Here is a 21,546-nt window from a genome sequence, read left to right as displayed (position 1 = left end):
ATGGGGATCCAAACCCTCAGCCTTGATGTTATCAGCACCACACTCTCCCAAGTGAGCTAACTGGCCATCCCTATATGGGGATCCAAACCCTCAGCCTTGATGTTATCAGCACCACACTCTCCCAAGTGAGCCATGGGCCGGCCCTCCATCCTTTTATTTTTAATTTCTTTCTTAGACCAGTGCTGTTTCTAGTGTATCATCTAAAGGGATGTTGTCATATATATGTAATGATGAGGATATTTATATGCATTCATGAATACATAAAAGAAATCATTTTTTATAGTTATATAACACCTAGTAGGTTTGAAAACTAAGAAATCAATGCCTTAGAGAAAACATTTTCTTACAACTTGATTTGACCTTTTGAGTAATGATTTCTTACCTAATTTTCTTCTGTAGGGAATATTTTAACTGAGCCAATAGGCTACTTGGAATCCTGTTTCTCGGCCAAGAATGGTACTCCAAGGCAGCCATCTGTTTGTAGCTATTCGCGGGCCTGTTTGAGGATTAGAAAGAACATCTTTAATAATCCTGAGCATTCCTTGATGGGCCTAGAGCAGTTCTCTCATGTTTGGTAAGTTGTTTTATAGTTAGAGGTGGAACTTTGGGCCAGAACTTGCCAGTGAGTAAAAGTTCTGCAGTTGAAGGCAACTTTGAAGTCTGCCATCCAGACCATGCTTATCTATTTCATGGAATTCCTGTACTGTATTTGTGCGTGTGATTATATGCATAATTTGGACATCCTCAGTGAAGCTTGAGATCCACTGAGTGGGCATGTTCCATTTGCAGTTGGTTCTAATTATACTAAAAAAAATTTTTTTTGGCATACAAAAAGTTAACACTGTATTGCAAATTTTATACCATAAGTCAGGAAGGAGAACATTTAAGATTCTCAAGGCATGTGAACGTTCATTTTTCTGCCCTGCATTTTTTTTTTTTTTGAGAAATGAGTTTTGAACTTGATTTCAGTTTCCCATAACAAAATCTGTCAAAGAAAATAGATAACAGTTACATATTTAACAAGTTACACAATATATGTTAAGATTATTGTGCCCTAAAAGAATTATGTGAAGTTAGTGTTTGATTAGACTATTTGTATCAATGGTGCTTTGCAGACTGCTTAGTAATCTTTTTTTTTTTTTTTTGATTCTTTAAAAAGGTCAAAATTTGCAAGCCTTTTTCTAGACTGACCAAGACAAAAGAGAGAAGACAGAAATTACTAAAATCAGAAATAAAGCAGAGGTGTGATAGAGCAGTTGCTTCTTCTTTTACTCTGGAGTAGGCTTTGAGGAGAGAGATGTCCTCCTCTTTTTCCAGGATTCTGCTTGTGACTCTCATTGTATCATTGCAGTTGGGTGTCTCTGGTGGGCTGCCTGCATGGTAGCTGTGGCTACTGCTATAGTGTTGAGTCACTTTTGTGGCAGCCGTGGCTATGGCTGTGGTGGCGGCTGTTGTGAGCCACATGCGAGAAAGTGGTATTCTTGGCAGTTGGGTGTCTCTGGTGGGCTGCCTGCATGGTAGCTGTGGCTACTGCTATAGTGTTGAGTCGCTTTTGTGGCAGCCGTGGCTATGGCTGTGGTGGCGGCTGTTGTGAGCCACATGCGAGAAAGTGGTATTCTTGGTATGCTCTTTGCCTGTTTCCTGGCGGAGGATGCTGCCCTCAGCTCCTGCCTTAGGACCCTGGGTGTGCTGTGTTTCTTGCCTGCATCCAGGTGGAAAGGGCTGTCCCTTGGCCCAGTTGGTTCTAATTGTGATGAGTGCTTTGTGTTGAGCTGAAACTATAGACCTCCTTTATTCTACCCATGGGTTATTATGCTGTCTTCTAAGATGTCAGCAAACTATGGCCCATAAACCAAATATGGCCCACTATCTGTTTTTGTAAATTAGTTTTATGGGAACACAGCCATGCCCATTTGTTTATATATTGTCTGTGGCTGCTTTTATGCTACACAATACTGCACAGTGATTGGTTGGCCTGCAAATCCTAAAATATTTACTCTGACTCTTTACAGAAAAAGTTAGCAGACCCTGCTCAAGACCCATGAAGAACTGAGTCTGTTCTTTCTAAAAGATAGCAGACAGTAGAAATCTGGATACTTTAAATAAAGTTTTACCTGTATTAGGGTCTGTGTTATACTAGTGTTACTTGCTGTCATTTGGAATTCTGTCTCTGTCCATTCTTCCTTGCCCCAACATCAGCAGTCTGATTTTAGTGCTGGATACCTAAAATTAACTGTTTATTCTGAAATAGTATATTTTTTCATGTTAATTTGGAGACATGGGTATATTAGAAAAACATGGGTGTTTTGACCAAGTTTGTATAATTTCAGTTGAGTTATTTAAGTTAAAAACATTGTTGACATAAACAGAGAGTTCAGAAGTATATAAAGAGATTTTTCCTTACACCTCCTATTTTTCTCCTCTCTCGCCCCCATCCCCCAACATTCTTTGGAGATTATCACTTTTTTTGTTTTGGCAGCTGGCTGGTATAGGTATCTGAATGCTTGACCTTGGTGTTATAAGGCTGTGTTTTAACCAGCTGAACTAACAAGCTAGTCCATGGAGATTATCACTTTAACAGCTTGGTGTAGCTTGGTGTAGATTCTGCTAGATCTTTTCTTTTTTTCCTTTTATTTTTTAATATACATGGAAGCATAAATATACACATATGGAGTGGAGATTTATTTTTAAAAATGAAATGTTTTCTTCACTTAACAGTATATATCATGGAAAGCCTGCAAGGCAGTACATATAGATTTACCTTTTTTATTTTAGTAGCTGTCTATTATTGCAAAATATAGATGTACCATGGTTTGACCACATCCTTGTTAATGGGGAGCTATTTTGCTATTGTAATAATACTTTGACAAACCCCGTTGAACACATGTTTTTGGGCACTTATATATTTTTATGGATAGAATATCAGAAGTGGATATATTGAGTCAGAGGGTGTGCATATTTACAATTTTGGAGAGCTACTGACAAATTGCCCTCTAAAATTAATCAACTTATACTTCAACAGTGTATGCAAGTGACCTTTTCCCTGTACCTTCTCCAACACAAAATGTTATCAGTTTTTCACATTTTTGCCTGATGGGGAAAAACAGTATTTTGTTTTTCAGTTTAATTTCTTAATTGTTATTAGAGGCTCATATGTTTTCACCTGGTTGTTAGCTGTTTGTAATTCTTTCTTTTAATTACCTATTCACGTACTTTGCTTAGAGTCCTATAGTGGGTTGTCCTTTACTTAGTGTTTTGTAGGGGCACTTTGTATATCACAGATACTAACCCATTGTCTGTTATATATGTAGCAAACATTTTTTCTTAGGCTGACATTTTGTAGTACATAAATGTAATGATTTAATGAATTCAAATCCGTTACTATTTTTCTTCATGGCTTCTTGGTTTTGTGTCTTGTTTAGAAAGGCGTGGTCAAGCTAACATTTTTGAGCTTCAATTTCTCATCCCTAAAATGGGGGATAAATTATTATTATGATGATTATTAAGAAGATTACATGAAATGAGTATTAAAATGTCTAGCATATTGCCTGGCATACAGCGGGCACTTAGTAAATATTATTTATTCAGGCATTTGACAAGCATCTACTAAGTTCCCTCTATGTGCCAGTCATTGTGGCGGGTGCAAAGGGTGTGGAGATGAGAAGATGTCTTCCTTCAAGGAAGGGGAATGTTATTTTCTTACTGACTGATTACAATTTAATACCATTAAAAACATGGGGACTGACCAGTTAGCTCTGTTGGTTAGAGCACTGCCTTGTAAAACCAAGGTCACCTTCAAGGAAGGGGAATGTTATTTTCTTACTGACTGATTACAATTTAATACCATTAAAAACACGGGGACTGACCAGTTAGCTCTGTTGGTTAGAGCACTGCCTTGTAAAACCAAGGTCACGGGTTTGGATCCTCATACCAGCCAGCAGCTAAAAAAATAAAAAATAAAAATAAATAAAAAATATTCTTTCTGTTAATTTGAGGGGGATTACTTTTTCTCCCCCTCAAATCATAATAAAATAACTTGTGCTTTTTTCTTATTCAGTGGTTTGGTTTATTTTCAATAGGATTTTGTTTGTGTTTCACAAAAATGGTCATTTGAGCTGTAAGGCAAAAGTGCAGCCCCCGAGGCTGAATGGTGCAAAGACTGGAGTTTTTTCCACAAGGAGCCCTCATCGTCCCAATGCAATAGGACTGACCCTGGCCAAGCTGGACAAGGTAGAAGGTAACCCATTTCATTTGTTTTTACCTTTTTTTCCCCCATGGTGTGAACTCCTGACAACCACCAGACATCAAAGAAAACACAATGATTAGGAGAATGTTAGCATTAAAAACACTTTGAAATAGCTCTCACAGGATGTTCAGTGTTTGTTTATATCATTGCATATATCAAAAACTATTATTTTAAAAAACTTGAATAGATTTCATCATTATTAAATTAATAAACAAATTTTCTCTGATTTGGAATGCAATAAGTACAAAATGATTAGAAAATAATTGGACACTTTCAGATTTCACAGTAACTATTGTACATGCGTATATGGTAAGCACATGGGGCCGTGGTGCATCAATTCTCCCTTGCAGCCTTGAGGAAGTAGACGTGGATCATACCTGCAGTGCAGCTATCATCTGTGCTCTGTGGCAGGGGTCTGGGATGAATAGCACTACAGGATCAAACATCTGTCAGACAGTAGAAGTACCTGTGTAGAATACCAGATTAGTATTAACTGTGTATTTGTATATAACTTATTTTTATAACACATTTTTGGAAATCATACCATTCTTGGATCACTCTGACCCAATCAGTACATTTGTTAGAGAGACAGAAGATGAAATGGCAGGCAGACTAAGAGTCAGGAGACCATTCCAGGGTTCAGCTTGCTTGTTTGTAAAGTAGGCAAAAAAGAAGGACCTGCTCTTTCTGTGGACTCCACAGGATTTTTTTTTTTTTTTTTGAGACAAAAGCTCTAAGAGTACTTTGCATGCCATTGGGCAGTAAATAGATGAGAGCAGTTATTTTGCTTTTTCTCTCTCAGAACTTGAATTTCCTTGCTGGATTGTACTCAACCAGGGCTTGGGTAGGTTTCCCAGAAAAATTTAGTAGCCAGTCCACCTTGAATTTTATCAATTTGTGATGACTAACTAACTTGGAACATTTTATGATCATTCATGCAACCCACACATATTTTCTGCTACACAATATGTACTAGGTATTGTTCTAGGTGCTGGAGATATGGTAGTAAACAAATCAGATAAAAATCCCTGCTCTAAATGACCTAATGTTCCAGTTGGAGAGGTCAAGTCAGAAAGGATAAAAGGCAAATGCCTTAAAAAACATTGTAAACATTACTAAATAAGCTTTATGATAACTACTAGTGTTTGTGTGGTGCTGTATAGTTAGTAAAGAATGTTCATATACATTATCTCACAATGGCCGTGTGGGTTTGATAGGGTAGCAGTCTCCATTTTATGGATAAGGATATTGAGGCTCTTTAATGATAGATAATTTGCCTAATAACATCCAGCAGATGGTCGTCTGACTCTTAAATCCCGTAAACTTTTAAATATGCTACAGTGCCTTTCTTTCTCATGCACACATTGTTAGGCATAATCTATCATTTAGAAAGACTGGAATCATCTCTCAAAAGTTTCAGGTTCATTCACAGTAAGCATGTTTTAGAAATCAGGGTCCTGTGTTAGTCATGTTTTTCTTAAATAAATATAGCCACATGCAGTTTTCTGATTCTCATTTGGCCAGTTTCCCAAGGGTCAGGTTAGTAGATGCTATACCAGTAGCAGAAACTGGATGGCAGCTGTCCAAGTGGGACAACAGGAGGCCTGTCTTTAATATTTGGTAATGGTGACTTATGTGCTCCTTAATTGTTTGATCTTGATGGGTATATTAGATTTCTATTGCTTTGTAGCAAATTACCACAAACTTATCTGTTTAAACAACACACATGTATTATGTGTTTGAAACATTATGTTTCTGTGGGTCAGGAGGGCGTGCACAGCTTAGCTGGGTCCTCTACTTAGGGTTGCACTAGACTTCAGTTAAGTGGTCAGCTGGGATGAATTCTTATCTGGAGGCTTGAATATGGAAGAATCCTCTTCCCAGCTCACTCAGGTTGTTCACAAAATTCCTTTCCTTGTAGTTGTAGGACTGAGAGCCCTTGCTTCTCACTGGTGTTGGTTGGAGGCTGCCCTCAACTCCCACAGGCTGCCTTCAGTTCCTGGACGGCGCTTGGAGTTGCTTGCCATGAGGGCTTTCCCAGCATGCCTGCTTACTTTGTCAGGTCTGCAAGGAGAGTCTCTCGAGTGAGTCCACCAGCAAGCAGGAATCTCATATAACAACATAATCACTGGAAGGGAGATCACACCTCTTTTATCATTTTCTGTTAGTTATAAGCAAGTCACACTCGAGAGGAGGTTATTATACAAGGGTGTGATCATGGGGGCCACTTCAGAGTCTATTTGCCACAACAGAAATCCTCACTGGTCCCACACAGATATATGGAGGGCCAATATGTACCTGGATAGAGTTAGAAGCACCAGTGACACAAAGATGAGTCGACCCCACCCCATGCATAGGGGCTGCTCACTGTCTACAGATAGAGACGCCATGCAGGTCATTGCTATACCATGTGAAAGGGCTCTATGGAGGTGTGTACACAGGTTCCTCTGGAAACCCACAGGAAAGAAGGCTGATGTCTGGAAGAGCCAGAAAGGCTTTGTGGAAGAGGTGTCATGTGAGCACCTTGAAGAGTAAGCAGTGGTTTGAAGAGTGTAGAAGAGGATGGGTTTCCAGGTAGAAAAAAAGGTGTATGTCAGCACCAGGTGTAAAGAGCCTGGTAAGTGAGGGAACTGTGAGTAAGCTTGGTGAGGCATAAGCAGACGATGTCAGGGAGAGGATGTTTGGGTGGAATTGTATTCTCCAGTTGTTTGCACTATTCTTCATTGTGACTATTTGAGAGTGTTTCTTTCACATTACAGGTGGAGCTGTACACCTTTCTGGAATTGACATGATCCATGGCACACCTGTGTTGGACATAAAGCCCTACATAGCTGATTATGACTCACCACAAAATATGACAGAGCCTCCAGGGGACTTTAATTTACAGAATAACCAATATAAGCCAAAAACCGATTCTCAGTCTGATGGCAAGACTGAGAGCTGTGAGCAGCAACAGCTCTCAGGGTGTGACGAACCACAGCCCTACCATAGCACTAAGGAGAGACCTAAGTGTCCTGAAGACAGAACTTCAGAAGAAAACTACCAGAAACACAAGGACACAGCAAAAATCCATCAAACTTTGCCTAAGCGCGGGGATATAGCAGTGGATTTAGGTTTGGAATCCAGAAGTGACCCAAGTCTGAGTGTGGCAGAAGAGCACATTGGTCCATATGGCCTGGAGAAGAGCTTTTCTACGGAGCGTACAGAGAAGAAGCTGAGGAGAGAGGGAGGAGCCGCAGCTCCACAAGGAAGCAGTGCAGAGATGCAGCCCATGGCTCCTCACTGCCCTGCCAGAACGGCTGATGGAGCCCCCCACAGCACGGTCCCCGTCTGGCTGCGGGAGGCCCCTGCGGCCACGTTGGAAGTCCGCTTTACTCCTCACGCAGAAATGGACCTCACGCAGCTCGGTTCAGGAGGTGAACCAGGTACCTTCGGTGTCTTAGAGACATGAGCTTTTACTGTGAGCTTAGCCAAGTTTGGGTATTTCTGTGGTAGTTATATGGAGTATTTGTCAGTATGACTGGTTTTTAAGAAACAGGAGCATGAAAGTATATTTGGCCAGCACCATCATATGACGACTTTTGTTTCACAACTGTTTGGTCAGCACAGTTAGTTCCAGGCACTCGGTAAAGCGTTTGCAGAGAATGGCTGCTGCCTCATGAGGCGGCCTGTGATTTACAGTCCCTTGTCTACATGTTACAGTAGTTCTTGGGGTTTTCAAACAGCATTCAGAAGCTAAACTATGATTGTTTTATACATATGTACATTAAGTCTTCTCACCTGTTTTATTATCTGACTAGAGAAATGTTGCGTTTTTTGCTAACAATCAGGTAGCTGATAGCTCAACCTCTGGCACAGAGGGAAGAGTCTCTTAGCACAGAACATGCCCCCACAAAGTCCCAGCTCTAGAAACATGGAAGAGTCTCTTAGCACAGAACATGCCCCCACAAAGTCCCAACACTTTACTGCAGAAGAGAGGCCACAGGCTCTTACTTTTGGAGCCTGTTTACTTCCATACATGGTTCTTAACAAATGTCATCTGGTGTCCCCAGCCCAGCAGCTTCCCCCAGCAGCAATCTAGAGTGAAGGAAGGGCTGTTAAGAGCTGGGTACAGTGATATCAGTAAGAAATAACTAGTTGCCGAGGAGTTGTCAGATTTCAAAAATGTAGAAAGCTATTCTTTTTGTTATAACTCAGTAAACAGCCAGTGTAGCCATATAAAGAGGGAAATTCATTCATTCATTCTACAGTTGTTCACTGAGCTGCTTCTGGGTACTGGGAACTATTCTAGGCCCTTGGGATGCATCAGTGAATGAAACAGATCAAAAAAATCCCTGCCCTCATGGAGCTTTCTTTCTAATGGGGTAGAGAGAGACAAACCGAAAGCATATTAAGTAAGCATATTATTGTACAAAACATACAAAATCAACATGTGATATTAGAAGGTGGTAAGGGCTATGCAAAAATTTAAAAGAGGACAGAGTAGGTTCAGGGCATTGTAATTTTAAATAGGTGGCCAGAGTAGGCCTCACTGAGACTTGTATGAGCAAAGGCCAAAGAAGGGAGGGAGTGAGCCAACCTGTCCAGGGAAAGGACGTACCAGCCTGAGGGACAGCCCTTGCACAGCCCCAAGGTGGAGGGTGCAAAGCATGTTTGAGTTCACATTTGAAGTCACATGGCCAGAGTGGACTGAGAAAGGGCAGAGGGGAAGGAGCTGAAATCAGGAAAGCTACAGGGAAGGGAAGATGTCACGTAGGGTTTTATAGGCCATTGTAAAGACTTGAGTTTCTGTCTTGGGAGAACTGGAAGGCAGAGGAACTTGACCTCAGTATTCCCAGAGAGCAGGGGGCCATCTCTGGAGTCAGAGCATTGCCTAGAGTGGGCTGTAGGTGAATTCTGGGGTGTCACATCTCAGTGGCATGCAGAGGCAGGCCGGAATTCCTTATTCAGACAACGAAGTTTTTCATTGCATATCCAGAAAATAAAGGCTTAAGCAACCATAGACGTTAGATTTTCCTCTACTTTAAAAGGAGGGAGAGAATGAAGAGGATAGGAGGGTGTTTGGCATTTGACACTCCAACCTGAAGGAGTCCTCCTGATGGGAAGAAGAGGTCTAAAAGTTGGGGCCGGGGACAAATGCCACAGCCAAGTCTGGAGATTTCACCATTTCTTCCCGTTAGGGCCACAGCCAGCCCACACTGTTGCCTTCACAAATGAGGCCCTTCCTATGGGTGGAAGCAGCCTCCTGTCAGGGCTCAGGCACTGGTTCTAGCCCCGACATGCCGACCTTGGTGGGTGCCCCGTGGCTGTGAGTGGCAGTGCCACTCAAAGACTGGGCTGCTTCTTTCCTAAGGCTTTATTTTTAAACAAAGCTTTTGCTTTTAAAATTGATCTCATTATTTTTAAAGTTTTGTTTATAGAGATGATTTTATCACTGTATATAGTTGATGGGGGTAGGAAGGTCAGTTGTGAAGGATTTTGTGGTGGAACAAAGCAGTGCTGCCTACTTTATGTTTACGGATGGGGGTAGGAAGGTCAGTTGTGAAGGATTTTGTGGTGGAACAAAGCAGTGCTGCCTACTAGACACTTTATGTTTACACTTATTCCTTGTCTTGTGGTTATCACTAAATGCTATCTACTGTGGAAAGTTTTGTTTTTCAAACTGCAGTGCAGTGTGTCTGAGGTGATTCAGATATGCCTTATTGATAAAAAATGGTTAAAAAGAGAAATTATGCAATATAACTATAAAATGAGGATGATTAGGGCCAGCCCATGGCTCACTTGGGAGAGCGTGGTGCTGACAACACCAAGTTAAGGGTTAAGATCCCCTGACCAGTCATCTTTAAAAAAAATAAAATAAAAATCAAATAAATAAATAAATAAATAAATAAATAAATAAAATGGGTATGATTGATAGCAAACAGCAGAATTGAGAGCCAGTACAGAGATAAGAAATGACTTCAGGAAGTTCTGAGTCTAGAAGAGGTGAAAGGTGTTGAGAAGGGAAGGAAATGGTCCTGGAACAGAGGTCTGGGCAGAGTGCTGTGGGCACATGAGGGAGACTAGAATCCTGCCTTGAGTGGGGGAGGAAATGGCGTGTGAGCTGAATCCGGAAGGATGAGGAGGTAGGGAATCCAGGGAAAGGCACCACGCCAGATGAATGGCCAAGCAAAGCCGGAGCCAGAAATACTGTTACTTAGGAGTGTGATGAACTCCTCTTTTTCGAGTGGCCTTTAGAGTCATTTTGTGAGCCATGTAATACAGGAATCTCATCACCATATAACTGGTCCTTCGTTTTTGATAAAAAAAATTGTACTTCATGACTTTATTTACAAACTCACTTATATATAGTCCAGAGTGATTTTTAGCTGTTTATAAAAACTGAATCCACTCCAAGAAGGATAAAGATCCACTGTCAATCCAGATGATATTTTGAGCAAGGACAACATTTTTAAAGCACATACCTTCCTGGAAAGAACTGGCCTTCATTTGGTGTTGTAGTTATTAAAAACTAGTTCACAGTTACTTTTTTTTTTTCCTTTTTGTCTTTTTTTCGTGTCTGGCAACGAATTGCAGCCCTCAGTGTCTCGCCCGTACCGGACCGGGACTGGCAACGGGATCGCAACCCTCGTTGTTGCTCCCGCACCTCGCTCAGCCAGTGAGCGGGAACCGGTCTGCATGTGGGATCCGAACCCTCAGTGGGAGCGCCGCCGCACTCCCAAGCGGCGCACTGTAGCAGTGCGCCACCGGGCCAGCCCCCACAGTTACTTTTTAAATTTAAGTTTTATACATACTGTATCTTTGAAAATTAAAGTACATTAAGAATCATATAAACATAGGAAATTTTGCCACTTGACAGGGTAAGCATCACTTGGGTGGAAGAGAGTGGCGTTTTCCCTAGGGATGGCATTGAACTTTCTTAGTATATCTGTTCCCCTTTTGTCCTGGAACTCTCATGTCCTTGTTCCTTAGGGAATGTGGCATTACCTATAACTGTGGGTCTGGGACACTCAGCTTTCTGATGGTGACCCTCCCTTGCCTATAGCTAGTGTTCTGGGTATGTGTGGGTAAAGTTCACTTTCTTGTGGCCTGAGAATGCTGAAACTGTCATGTGTTTCCTTGACCATGACTCCATTCTGAGAAGAATGTGACAAATTGAATTAAAATCTATATTGAGTGGGCCGGCCCGGTGGCGCACTGCGGTAGTGCGCCGCTTGGGAAGCGCGGCTGCGCTCCCGCCGAGGGTTCGGATCCCACATACAGACCGGTTCCCGCTCACTGGCTGAGCGAGGCGCAGGAGCAACACCGAGGGTTGCGATCCCGTTGCCGGTCCCGGTCCGGTACGGGGGCGACGCTGAGGGTTGCGATCCGTTGCTGGACACGGAAAAAGACAAAAAAAAAAAAAAAAATCTATATTGAGTATAGAAAAGTGACATTCTGGGCCGGCCCGGTGGCGCACTGGAGAGTGTGCCGCTTGGGAGCGCGGTGGCGCTCCCGTCGAGGGTTCGGATCCCATGTGGAGACCGGTTCCCGCTCACTGGCTGAGCGTGGTGCGGGCGCAACACCGAGGGTTGCGATCCTGTTGCCGGTCCCTGGTGTGGGCGCGACACCAAGGGTTGCGATCCCGTTACCGGTCAGTAAAAAAGACAAAAAGGAAAAAAAAAAAAAAGAAAAGTGACATTCTGGTTGACAGAAAATGAAAGCTTACCTTTCTTAGTTAGGATACTAAGGGAAAGTACCACCATGACTTTCCCATTCAGTAAAATAAAAGTTTTGGAGTACACAAGTTAAATCTAATGACAATAAACGCCACTTGAAGGTAATATCCTCTGTAATGACTGGATAGATTTCCAAACCCTGTTCATTTCAAGTGATGCTTAAGAAACCAACCAAATTCCATAGAAGTCCACTGTAAGGAAATTTGACCTGCGTGATTTGGAGCATTAAGCTGTGTTCTTCTTGTTGCAGGTGTTGGTCAGGCACCATTTAAATATTTCCAGTCAGCAGAGGAAGCAAAGCGAGCCATTGAGGCTGTGCTGTCAGCTGATCCTCGGTCTGTGTATCGCCGGAAGCTCTGCCAGGACCGCCTTTTCTACTTCACTGTAGACGTAGCACATGTCACTTGCTGGTTTGGTGATGGCTTTGCAGAGGTTCTAAGGATCAAGCCAGCTTCTGAGCCTGTTCGGATGACTAACCCTGTGGAGTCCCTGGTGTCTCTGGGCTCCTAAGGAACAGCCTCAGGGGCCAGCCTGAGGCTCACTCAGGAGAGTGTGGTGCTGATAACACCAAGGCCACGGGTTCAGATCCCTATATTGGGATGGCCGGTTTACTCACTTGGGAGAGTGTGGTGCTAACAACACCAAGTCAAGGGTTAAGATCCCCTTACTGGTCATCTTTAAAAAATATAAAAAATAAAAATAAGGAAGAGCCTCCATCACATCTGAAGACAGCCTCAATGACCTTTGGGTGTGGCTTTTGGATTTTCTGTACAAGCTAATGATGTGCCTTCTTTGTAGAAAGAAGCAAAGCATTGTGATCTCACTGTTTGATTGATTTGGGCTGTTCATAATATTTATTTGAAAAACATGTATTTTAATAAACTTAACAGAGAGAGATAAAATATAGAAAAATTGCCATATGCTTTTTGACCTGTTAATATTGAAGGATCCAGAGGAGAATGATGCTGTCTCAGTGATTTCTGAAAGAAGTGACTGTTCTTGGTGCTTGATAAAATTAGGCAGAGATCATCTTTGCACACACTCTCAAGTTGAGGGGGTCTGTTCAACAAGTTACATTGGTTTTCCTGTCTGGAAAAGCCTGACCTCTTTATTTTATTGTACATCAAACTGAGTTAAAATATCTTACAAAACTAACAGATCAAAACCAAATGATTATAGGGCTGGCCAGTTAGCTCAGTTGGTTAGATTGCAGTGTTGGTAACACCAAGGTTAAGGGTTCAGATCCCCATACTGGCCAGCCGCCAAAAAAATAAATAAAATAACCAAAAAAACAAATGGTTATAGATATCTTTAGAGATTAAATCCCTCTGTTTCAAAGAATCTGTGACACACACACCGCACATATACATATGTGTGCATGTATATATAAAATCCTTTTTCTAAAATAGACACTCTCTGGGCCAGCCCGTGGCTCACTCGGGAGAGTGTGGTGATGATAACACCAAGGCCGCATATACATATGTGTGCATGTATATATAAAATCCTTTTTCTAAAATAGACACTCTCTGGGCCGGCCCGTGGCTCACTCGGGAGAGTGTGGTGATGATAACACCAAGGCCGCGGGTTCGGATCCTATATAGGGATGGCTGGTTAGCTCAATGGGTGAGCGTGGTGCTGACAACACCAAGTCAAGGGTTAAGATCCCCTTACCGGTCATCTTTAAAAAATAAATAAATAAAATAAAATAGACACTCTCTGAGATTTCTTTGGATGTCTTTGTACCAGAAGAGAAAATCCCCCCAAAAGTTCAAGAAACTACCTTCATTTTTACTCATTGTGTGACTATTTATTGAGAACTTACTATGGGTTAGGTTATGGTGAAAAAATGAGATGAACAAGTTGCAGTTCTTGTTACAAGTCATGGTTAATGGAGGAAGTAAGACATAAGCAAATTATTGTATTACAGTTTGATGAATACAGTATTGTCTATTCCTGGTTCCTGTATAGTACCACATAGGAAGCATTTGTAAGAACGTATTGCCTATATGTGATTTTAACTTTGATCCCAGATAACTGAAGATTTATGATCAGAGGAACCAAATTAGACACCTGTCAACATGACAGCTTTCCTAATCACAAGTGTAAATCTCGCTAGCTGATTGATCCTGGTTTTGAAATGAGCCCTACTGCCTGTGGATACTTGTGTGGAGTTATTTGTGGCTGGTGACACTGCACTCCTTAGCCAAACTGGTTTGTAGTAGTTATCTTTGATGTTAGTTACAAATTCTCAGAGAAGTATCCTTAATTTGATTTTTTAAAGCTTTTTATTTTATAATAATTATACATTCACAGGAAATTGTAAAAATAGTACAGAAGTCCTGTGTACCCTTCACCCAACTTCTTCCAGTAGTAACATAACTATAGTACAGTTAACCCTTGCATAACATGGGTTTGAACTGTGCAGGTCCACTTATACATAGATTATTTTCAAAGAATACAGTTGGCCCTCTGTATTCTTGTGTTATGCATATGTGGGTTCAGCCAACTGCACATGGAAAATACAGTATTTGCAGTATGTGTAACCCGCGGATACGGAGGGCTGACTTCTCGTATTTGTGGGTTTTACAAGGCCAACTGTGGGTTTTGAAAACTGGCAAATTTTGGTATCTGCAGGGCATCCTGGAATCAATCTGCAGATACCAAGGAACGACTGTGTAATATTAAAACTAGGAAATTGACATTGGTACAATTACCTTTCAGTTTGATTTTGATGTCTTTTCTCCTAAAAAGTTATTTTGAAGTTGAATCAGGGCTTGAAGCACAAATATTGATGTTTAATATGTAACAATAACTCTGGGGGACAATACCAACCAGACTTCTAACAAGAGGACTGTTCAGTGGTTTGGGGTTTGATTATACATTCTCAGGACTTTAGAGCTTAGAAGGATCATAAATATAATGCAGTTCAGTTTTCTGCCAGTTCATAAGTCTCTTCAATATTCCCGGTGTTTGGCCTCCCAGCATGTGCTTAAATACTCTCAAGAGATAAGGTCTTCACCCCTGACCTGTGCAGCTCATTCCATATGGAAAGTGATCATTACTAAAATGTTCTTTCTTTATGTGGGATCAAATCTGTTCTCTGAGAACTCTGCCCAGCACTGGGGCCACACAGAATGAGGCTGGTTGCCCTCCCAGGTTAGCCTGCCAGACCACCCCGTGGTCTCCTCTCGGCTAGCAGTCCTTTTCCTCAGCCCTTTCTTATAACATGATCTTAAGCCTCTCCCGACCCCCAGTCCTTCCCATGTGAGCTTTTGTTTCTGGGGGTGTTGTACTTCAAGTGTCCTTTGTTGAGGACGTTTGGATCTTTAGTTTGTGAAGTTCCATCTCTCAGAAGTAGTTTGAAGTACAAGTTTAAAATAAGCCATTTGTTCCTTTTTGTCTTGAAAACTTTTTTCCTTCTTTCTTTTTTTTTAAAGAGAATTTACTCTCATCCTCTACTGTTTGCCTTCTTCCATCCAAGCTTATTCCATGAACACAGAATTAAATATACCTGATTTGTAGATAAAAAAAATCAAACACAAAAGTTCTTTCAAACCCTCTGTCGAGTGGTTTAAAGATGGTCATTGATTTTGTCTTGAATTGAGGTTATTTTGGTATACATATGTGGTTATATGTATACATACACACAGTACTAAAGATGAGATGGAAATGAGCTACAAAAAACTCAAAAGTGCTAGAATTGCAACTATCAAAATTGTTGCAGCTGTGAGGGCCGAGCCCATGGCGCACTCGGGAGAGTGCGGCGCTGGGAGCGCAGCAGCGCTCCTGCCGCGGGTTCGGATCCTATATAGGGATGACCAGTGCGCTCACAGCGTTCACTGGCTGAGCGCGGTGCGGCTGGTCTCAAAAAGGACAAAAAAAAAAAAATTGTTGCAGCTGTGGAGTAATTTCATGTCCTGTTTGTCTCAGCAATCACGTTTGAGAGGTCCTTTTGACGTGGGGGGGCACATCAAGAGAAAGAGCTTGATTCTTGGTTCCTTAGATAGTTAGGCTCTTTGGCCACAGTTATGGAAAAAGGATCATGCCACAAGTGAAGTTACGATTTTAGGGCTGCTTTCTAAACTTTTTCAAAAGAAAAAGGAAAACAACTGTACTAGGCATTAGGTGACACCCACTTTAATTTTTAGCCTCTGCTTTTTGGTGCCTGTAGGGGGAGCCCTTGATATGTCCTTTTTGTAGTGCTATTGTTGGGTTTTGATGACAAGGTTATGCTGGTCTCATAAAATAAGGAGAAGCCAGAGAAAAGAATATCTTCTTTTTCTGTTCTCTGGAAGACTTTGTGTAAGATTGGATTTTTTAAAATATCTTTAATAGAACTTGCTGGGGAAGCCTTCTGAACCAGTGGTTTTCTTTGTGGGAAGGCTTTCTTGCATTCAGTAAATGAATTCAACTCAATTTCTAATTACGTTTTCTTGAAGAAATACTTACACTTGCTTCTAACTTCCATCCACTATTGTTGTTGAGAAGTCAGTTATAGTGGGTGCTGCTCCTGTGAATGACAGCCTTTCTCTACCCCGCCACTCTGGCCTATCTGGCTGCATGAGCCAACTTCAGGGGGATCCAGGGGTCCCTAAAATCCAGTGTGTGGATGGCCTCTGTTTTCTTTTTTCATTACAGAACTATTTAAAAAGGACTCTTTTTAACAAGCTGTATGATGTTTTGTTGAGGAAGATATCACAAGGTGCTCCTTCCTTAAGGATTCAATTGACATTATGCCACATGCCCAAGACAACTTCTTCCTGTCACCTGGGTTTCCTTTCTGTGGTTACACATGTACCACTAACCACCTTCACCAACCATGCACACAGTCACCAGCTCAATCCCTTTCTCACATGTGGTGCTTTATCTTCCACCTTCTTTCCTGATTCTAGCCCAGAGAAAGTACCACATGTGAGAAAATTTTCACGAGTGAAAATTTTTATAAGAAAATAAAATTGTAAGCACGATGTGAGGTTATTACAGCAAGCTCTACCTCTGCCATGGAGAAGAGGGAAGTCATACATTTTAAAGCTCAATTAAATATAACAGTGACCGTTTTGTTAAAAATAAGTTTTCTGATCTGGGTCTATCCTATTCTTACACTCTCTGCCCCTCCTCTGCCTTTTAGGTTTCTAGCAGGTGTGATTCATAAAGGATTCAAGGTTCAGGCACAGTGCATGTGGCTGTGAACAGCTAGCCGAAGAAAAGCCTTGTCAATGTCCCTGGTGTAAAAACTCAAAGAGAATGCTCTTTATTTTTTGGTGGAGGGGGTCATTTGGCATATGAACTCACACCATGTGAACCAATCACATCTGAGTCAACGTGTGTTTACACTGTGCTGACAAAAGTAGGATTGTATGTAACACAGCATTACCAACCTCTTCTGCCTTATAGATAACTTGAATTCTACTCAGATTCTTCATTAATACACCTAATTCTTCATCCAATTTAAGATAAACAAAATACTTTTTTTCCATGATAACATATTTTTAAAAAATTACCCACATGCTGCACATTGAAAAACTGTAATTCTTCACATGAGTATAGACTTTACGGTTTCTTTTTTATTTATTTTTTTGGCAGCTAGCCTGTAACACCAAGGTCAAGGGGATCTACATCTTTGACCTTGGTGTTACAAGGCTGCGCTCTAACCAACTGAGCCAACGATAGACTTTAGACTTTCAAAGCAAGTTTAAATATATTATTTCATTTGGTATCTCAGCAACATTATGAATTAACTGTGCTTTCAGGTGCTAAGCTGGGGCCCAACCACCCTGTGGAAGAGGAGTCAGCAAACTGTAGCCCAAAGGCCACATCTGGCCCATAGCCTGTTTTTGTACTGACTGAGAGCTAGGATTGTTTTTATGTTTTTAAAGGATTGTTGTAAACAGAAGAAAACAAAACAAAAACAAGCAAAAAAACACAGAGAAGAACACATGAAGAGATTGGCCTACAAAGCTGAAAATATTTACTATCTGGCCCTTTAGAGGAAAATCCCCTGACCCCTGACCCCAACCCCTGATTTAGAACACTATTTCTCTGAAACAGTGTTTTGAGTTCCAGAAAGGTTATTTACAAATTAAGTTTTGGGGATATCACGTGCTTCTAAGTCAGGGACTATCTGTATTTTGAAAAGATTTGTTTATGTAGCCATGGGAGAAATTATAAACAGGATATAAATGGTACATATGTATTATCATATCCCATTCATATGTGAAAAATGAGGAAGCTAAATAAATCCATGTTTACACATAGGTAGAAAATTTCTAGAAGGATAAACAAAAATATGCTAACAATGGTTACCTCTGGGGAGGGTTCTCTGTTGACTAAATTGGGAAGGGGACTTTTTGCTTTATTCTGTTCAATACATTGTGAATTGTTTTTCTAATCATAAGAACGCATTATTTTTATATGTGAAACATAAGGAGTGTCCAGTAGTCAAACTAGAATGGACCTGATAGTGTAACTTAACAATAAGTTAGTTTATATATTTAAATATATAATATATATCCTCCCTTCCCCCAATCCCACTCTCATCCCCCCAAAAAGATTTGGTAAATATGGTTAGAGACATTTTTACTTTTTCCTAGAGCATCACACGTGGATCACAAAACCAAAAACCACCCAGGTCACACATCGGCTGTGGAAGTAAGCTGATTTGGAGCTGGTAATCTGGCTGAGTTTACTTTTTCCTAGAGCATCACACGTGGATCACAAAACCAAAAACCACCCAGGTCACACATCAGCTGTGGAAGTAAGCTGATTTGGAGCTGGTAATCTGGCTGAGCCTGGGCAGCTTTGTCCCTGAGGGTGCACTGATGTTTTCTGTAAAGACAGGGTTTTGGATAAGGCATTCTGCAGGCAGAAGACAGGTACCCATGTGGATGGTGTTGTTAGCAGAGAGTTGAACCTCCAGAGAGTTCCTTAGCCTAATACTCATGAAAGGTGTGCATGCAGTTCATTCAATCTGGACTGAGGGATAGGTGTCTGCTCGCAGGATCTACTCACTTGTCAGCTCCGCCCAATGGTTCACTGTGTACTTACATGTAGTGAGTTCACAGATGATGTGAATGCTCTCCCTGCATCCCCAGGGCTGGCCCTTGCCCACAGTCAGAATGGGAACTCTGGGCTCAGTCAGTTGAGTCAGCAGGAAAGGAGAGACTTGGAGCTTGAGATCAGTTGTGCCCACTGGGTAAGGGGCAGGAAGGAAGTGGAGGTGGGGAAGACCTACAGGAAGGCCAGCCTGGTATATTTGCAGGTGGCAGAGAAGAGCCTGTGTGGGGTGTAGTAGGGCTGCCAACAGACTTGGGAGCTCAGGTTCTGCCTGGGTTGGTAGAGGAGCCAAGATCTGAGAGAACTGGTAGAGCCAGGGTAGGACCTGAGTCCCAGAGGGGTTAGGTCGGTTATCCAGGGAGCCGCAAAGACCTCAAGGCAATGACCTCCTCATCGTATTGGAGCTGAAGATTCTTAGTTCTTTGTCTAACATCCTATCTTTGCCAAGCTACAAGTTCACATATAAAGATACCTTCAATATAGTAGGATAATGTAAGTAAAGAGTGCTTGTAAATGATGAGGCAGGGGGAAACAAGTGACATTAAATGGATTGATTAATGAAGCCATGTACAAAATATCCCTGGGCCAAAGGTGGGAGGAGCTTGGTCATCAGGGCTTGACCTCTCTTCCTGTTGGGAATCCTTCCAGCACCCCATGAACAAGCCTGTGTTAGCCTGTTGGATGATGAGAGAGACATGACCAAGTCTCAACTGACATCAAGCCAGTCACTGTGCATGTAAGTGAGGCCATCCTAGATCATCTGGCTCTGTTCAAGTTGGTCTAGTCCAGAACTTCCCAGCCAACACAAAGGACCATGAGGGGAAAAAAGTCATTATTTTAAGCCACTACATTTTTGGGTGGCTTGTTCAAAAGGAAAAGCAAGCTGATAAATTTAGCTTCTGCATTCTTGAGAGGAGCAGTGAAAAGCTGGAGTTTATCTAACATGAAAAACCCTTAAATAATCAGGAGGTCTTTAGGGCAGGATGGATTTTTGTTATAAAAGTCGTGAAAGAGTAATAATAATAGCTAACATTTATCATGCACTGTGGGTCAGATATTGAGCTAAGAGTTTCACTTGGATTATCTCATTTAATACAGCACACCTATGAGGGAGCACCCTTACTATTTACTTTGTACGGATGAGCAAACTGAGGCTCAGGGACATTAAGTTCCTTTAGAATATCTTATAGCTAGGAAGGGGAAAGACTTAGGATATAAATCCTGAGTCTGTCAGGCTGCAGAACGAATTTTCTTAAACACTAACTCCAAGTTTTTAGCAAGGAGAATCTACAAATGGCAATTCCATGTATACAAATGAAAGAGCTAGAAAGGGGAACTAAAGTCAAGTTCACCACTTCTTTCCATCAAATCTTTGACTTCTAGATATAAATAGAGTAAACTCATGCATTTGTCTCTGCTGCCTGCTATAACCCCAATAAATGGCAGCAAAAAAGAACAAATTAAACACAAAGTAACAGAAAAAAGGAAATAATAAAGATCAAAGCAGAAATCAATGAAATGGAAAACAAAAAAGAGAGGAAATCAATAAAACCAAAAGTCAGTTTTTTTTCAGGTCAATTAAATCCATAAACTTCTGGCCAGAACTCTACAGATTCTGCATGTATTTAAAAGAAATATTATGAGCAACTTTATGTTGATAAATTTTAAAAATTAAGGGCCGGCCTGTGGCTCACTTGGGAGAGTATGGTGCTGACAACACCAAGTCAAGGGCTGAGATCCCCTTACCGGTCATCTTTTTAAAAAAAAATTTTAAAATTATATGAAATGAATAAATTATTTGAAAGATACAAATTGCCAAAATTCACTCAAGAAGAAATAAATAACCCGGCTGACAACACCAAGTCAAGGGCTGAGATCCCCTTACCGGTCATCTTTTTAAAAAAAAATTAAAAAATTATATGAAATGAATAAATTATGTGAAAGATACAAATTGCCAAAATTCACTCAAGAAGAAATAAATAACCTGAATAGCTCTATGTATTTATTAAAGAAATTGAAATTGTAGTTATAAACCTGGTACAGAAAGCTTCAGATGCAGTTGGCTTCATCGGTGAATTCTATCAAACATTTAAGGAAGAAAAAAATATCAATTCTAAACAAGTTTTTCCAAAATATTTAAAAAGGAGGGAATACTTTTCAAGTCATTCTATAAGCCCAATATTACCCTGATACCAAAACCAGACAAAAAAGTTATAAGTAAATTGCAGATCAATGTTTCTTATGGACACAGATACAAAAACTCTAAATAGAATTTTAGGAAATTTCATCTGACAGTATATAATAAGAAATAATACATCATGATCCAGTAGAATTTACCCCAGGAATGCCGGATTGGTTTAACATTTAGAAAATCAGTCAATGTAATTCACTATATTTTCAAACTAAAAAAGAAAAGCCTGGGCTGGCCCGGTGGCGCACTGGATAAGTGCGTCGCTTGGGAAGCGTGGCGGCGCTCCCGCCCGAGGGTTCGGGTCCCACATACAGACCCGTTCCCGCTCACCGGCTGGG

General features: G+C 41.1%; 1 protein-coding gene across 2 annotated transcripts in view; it reads left to right on the top strand.

Moving 5' to 3' along the window:
* Positions 1–12,569, top strand: part of LOC103590722 (chromosome unknown open reading frame, human C9orf156) — a 23,974-nt gene extending 11,405 nt beyond the window's left edge. For both annotated transcript variants that reach the window (XM_008573024.1, XM_008573025.1), the window contains exons 2-5: positions 400–574; positions 4,080–4,237; positions 7,006–7,671; positions 12,215–12,569. In XM_008573024.1, the coding sequence (XP_008571246.1) occupies positions 400–574; positions 4,080–4,237; positions 7,006–7,671; positions 12,215–12,474 (1,259 nt within the window). In that variant the 3' untranslated portion in view covers positions 12,475–12,569. The remainder of the gene's footprint in view (positions 1–399; positions 575–4,079; positions 4,238–7,005; positions 7,672–12,214) is intronic.
* The last annotated feature ends 8,977 nt before the right edge of the window (positions 12,570–21,546 follow it).

Source organism: Galeopterus variegatus, unplaced genomic scaffold, assembly GCF_000696425.1.
Source record: "Galeopterus variegatus unplaced genomic scaffold, G_variegatus-3.0.2 Scaffold866, whole genome shotgun sequence".
NCBI classification, from domain to species: domain Eukaryota; kingdom Metazoa; phylum Chordata; class Mammalia; order Dermoptera; family Cynocephalidae; genus Galeopterus; species Galeopterus variegatus.
Note: the sequence above shows the minus strand (reverse complement) of the source record. Positions and strands in the feature narration are given on the sequence as shown.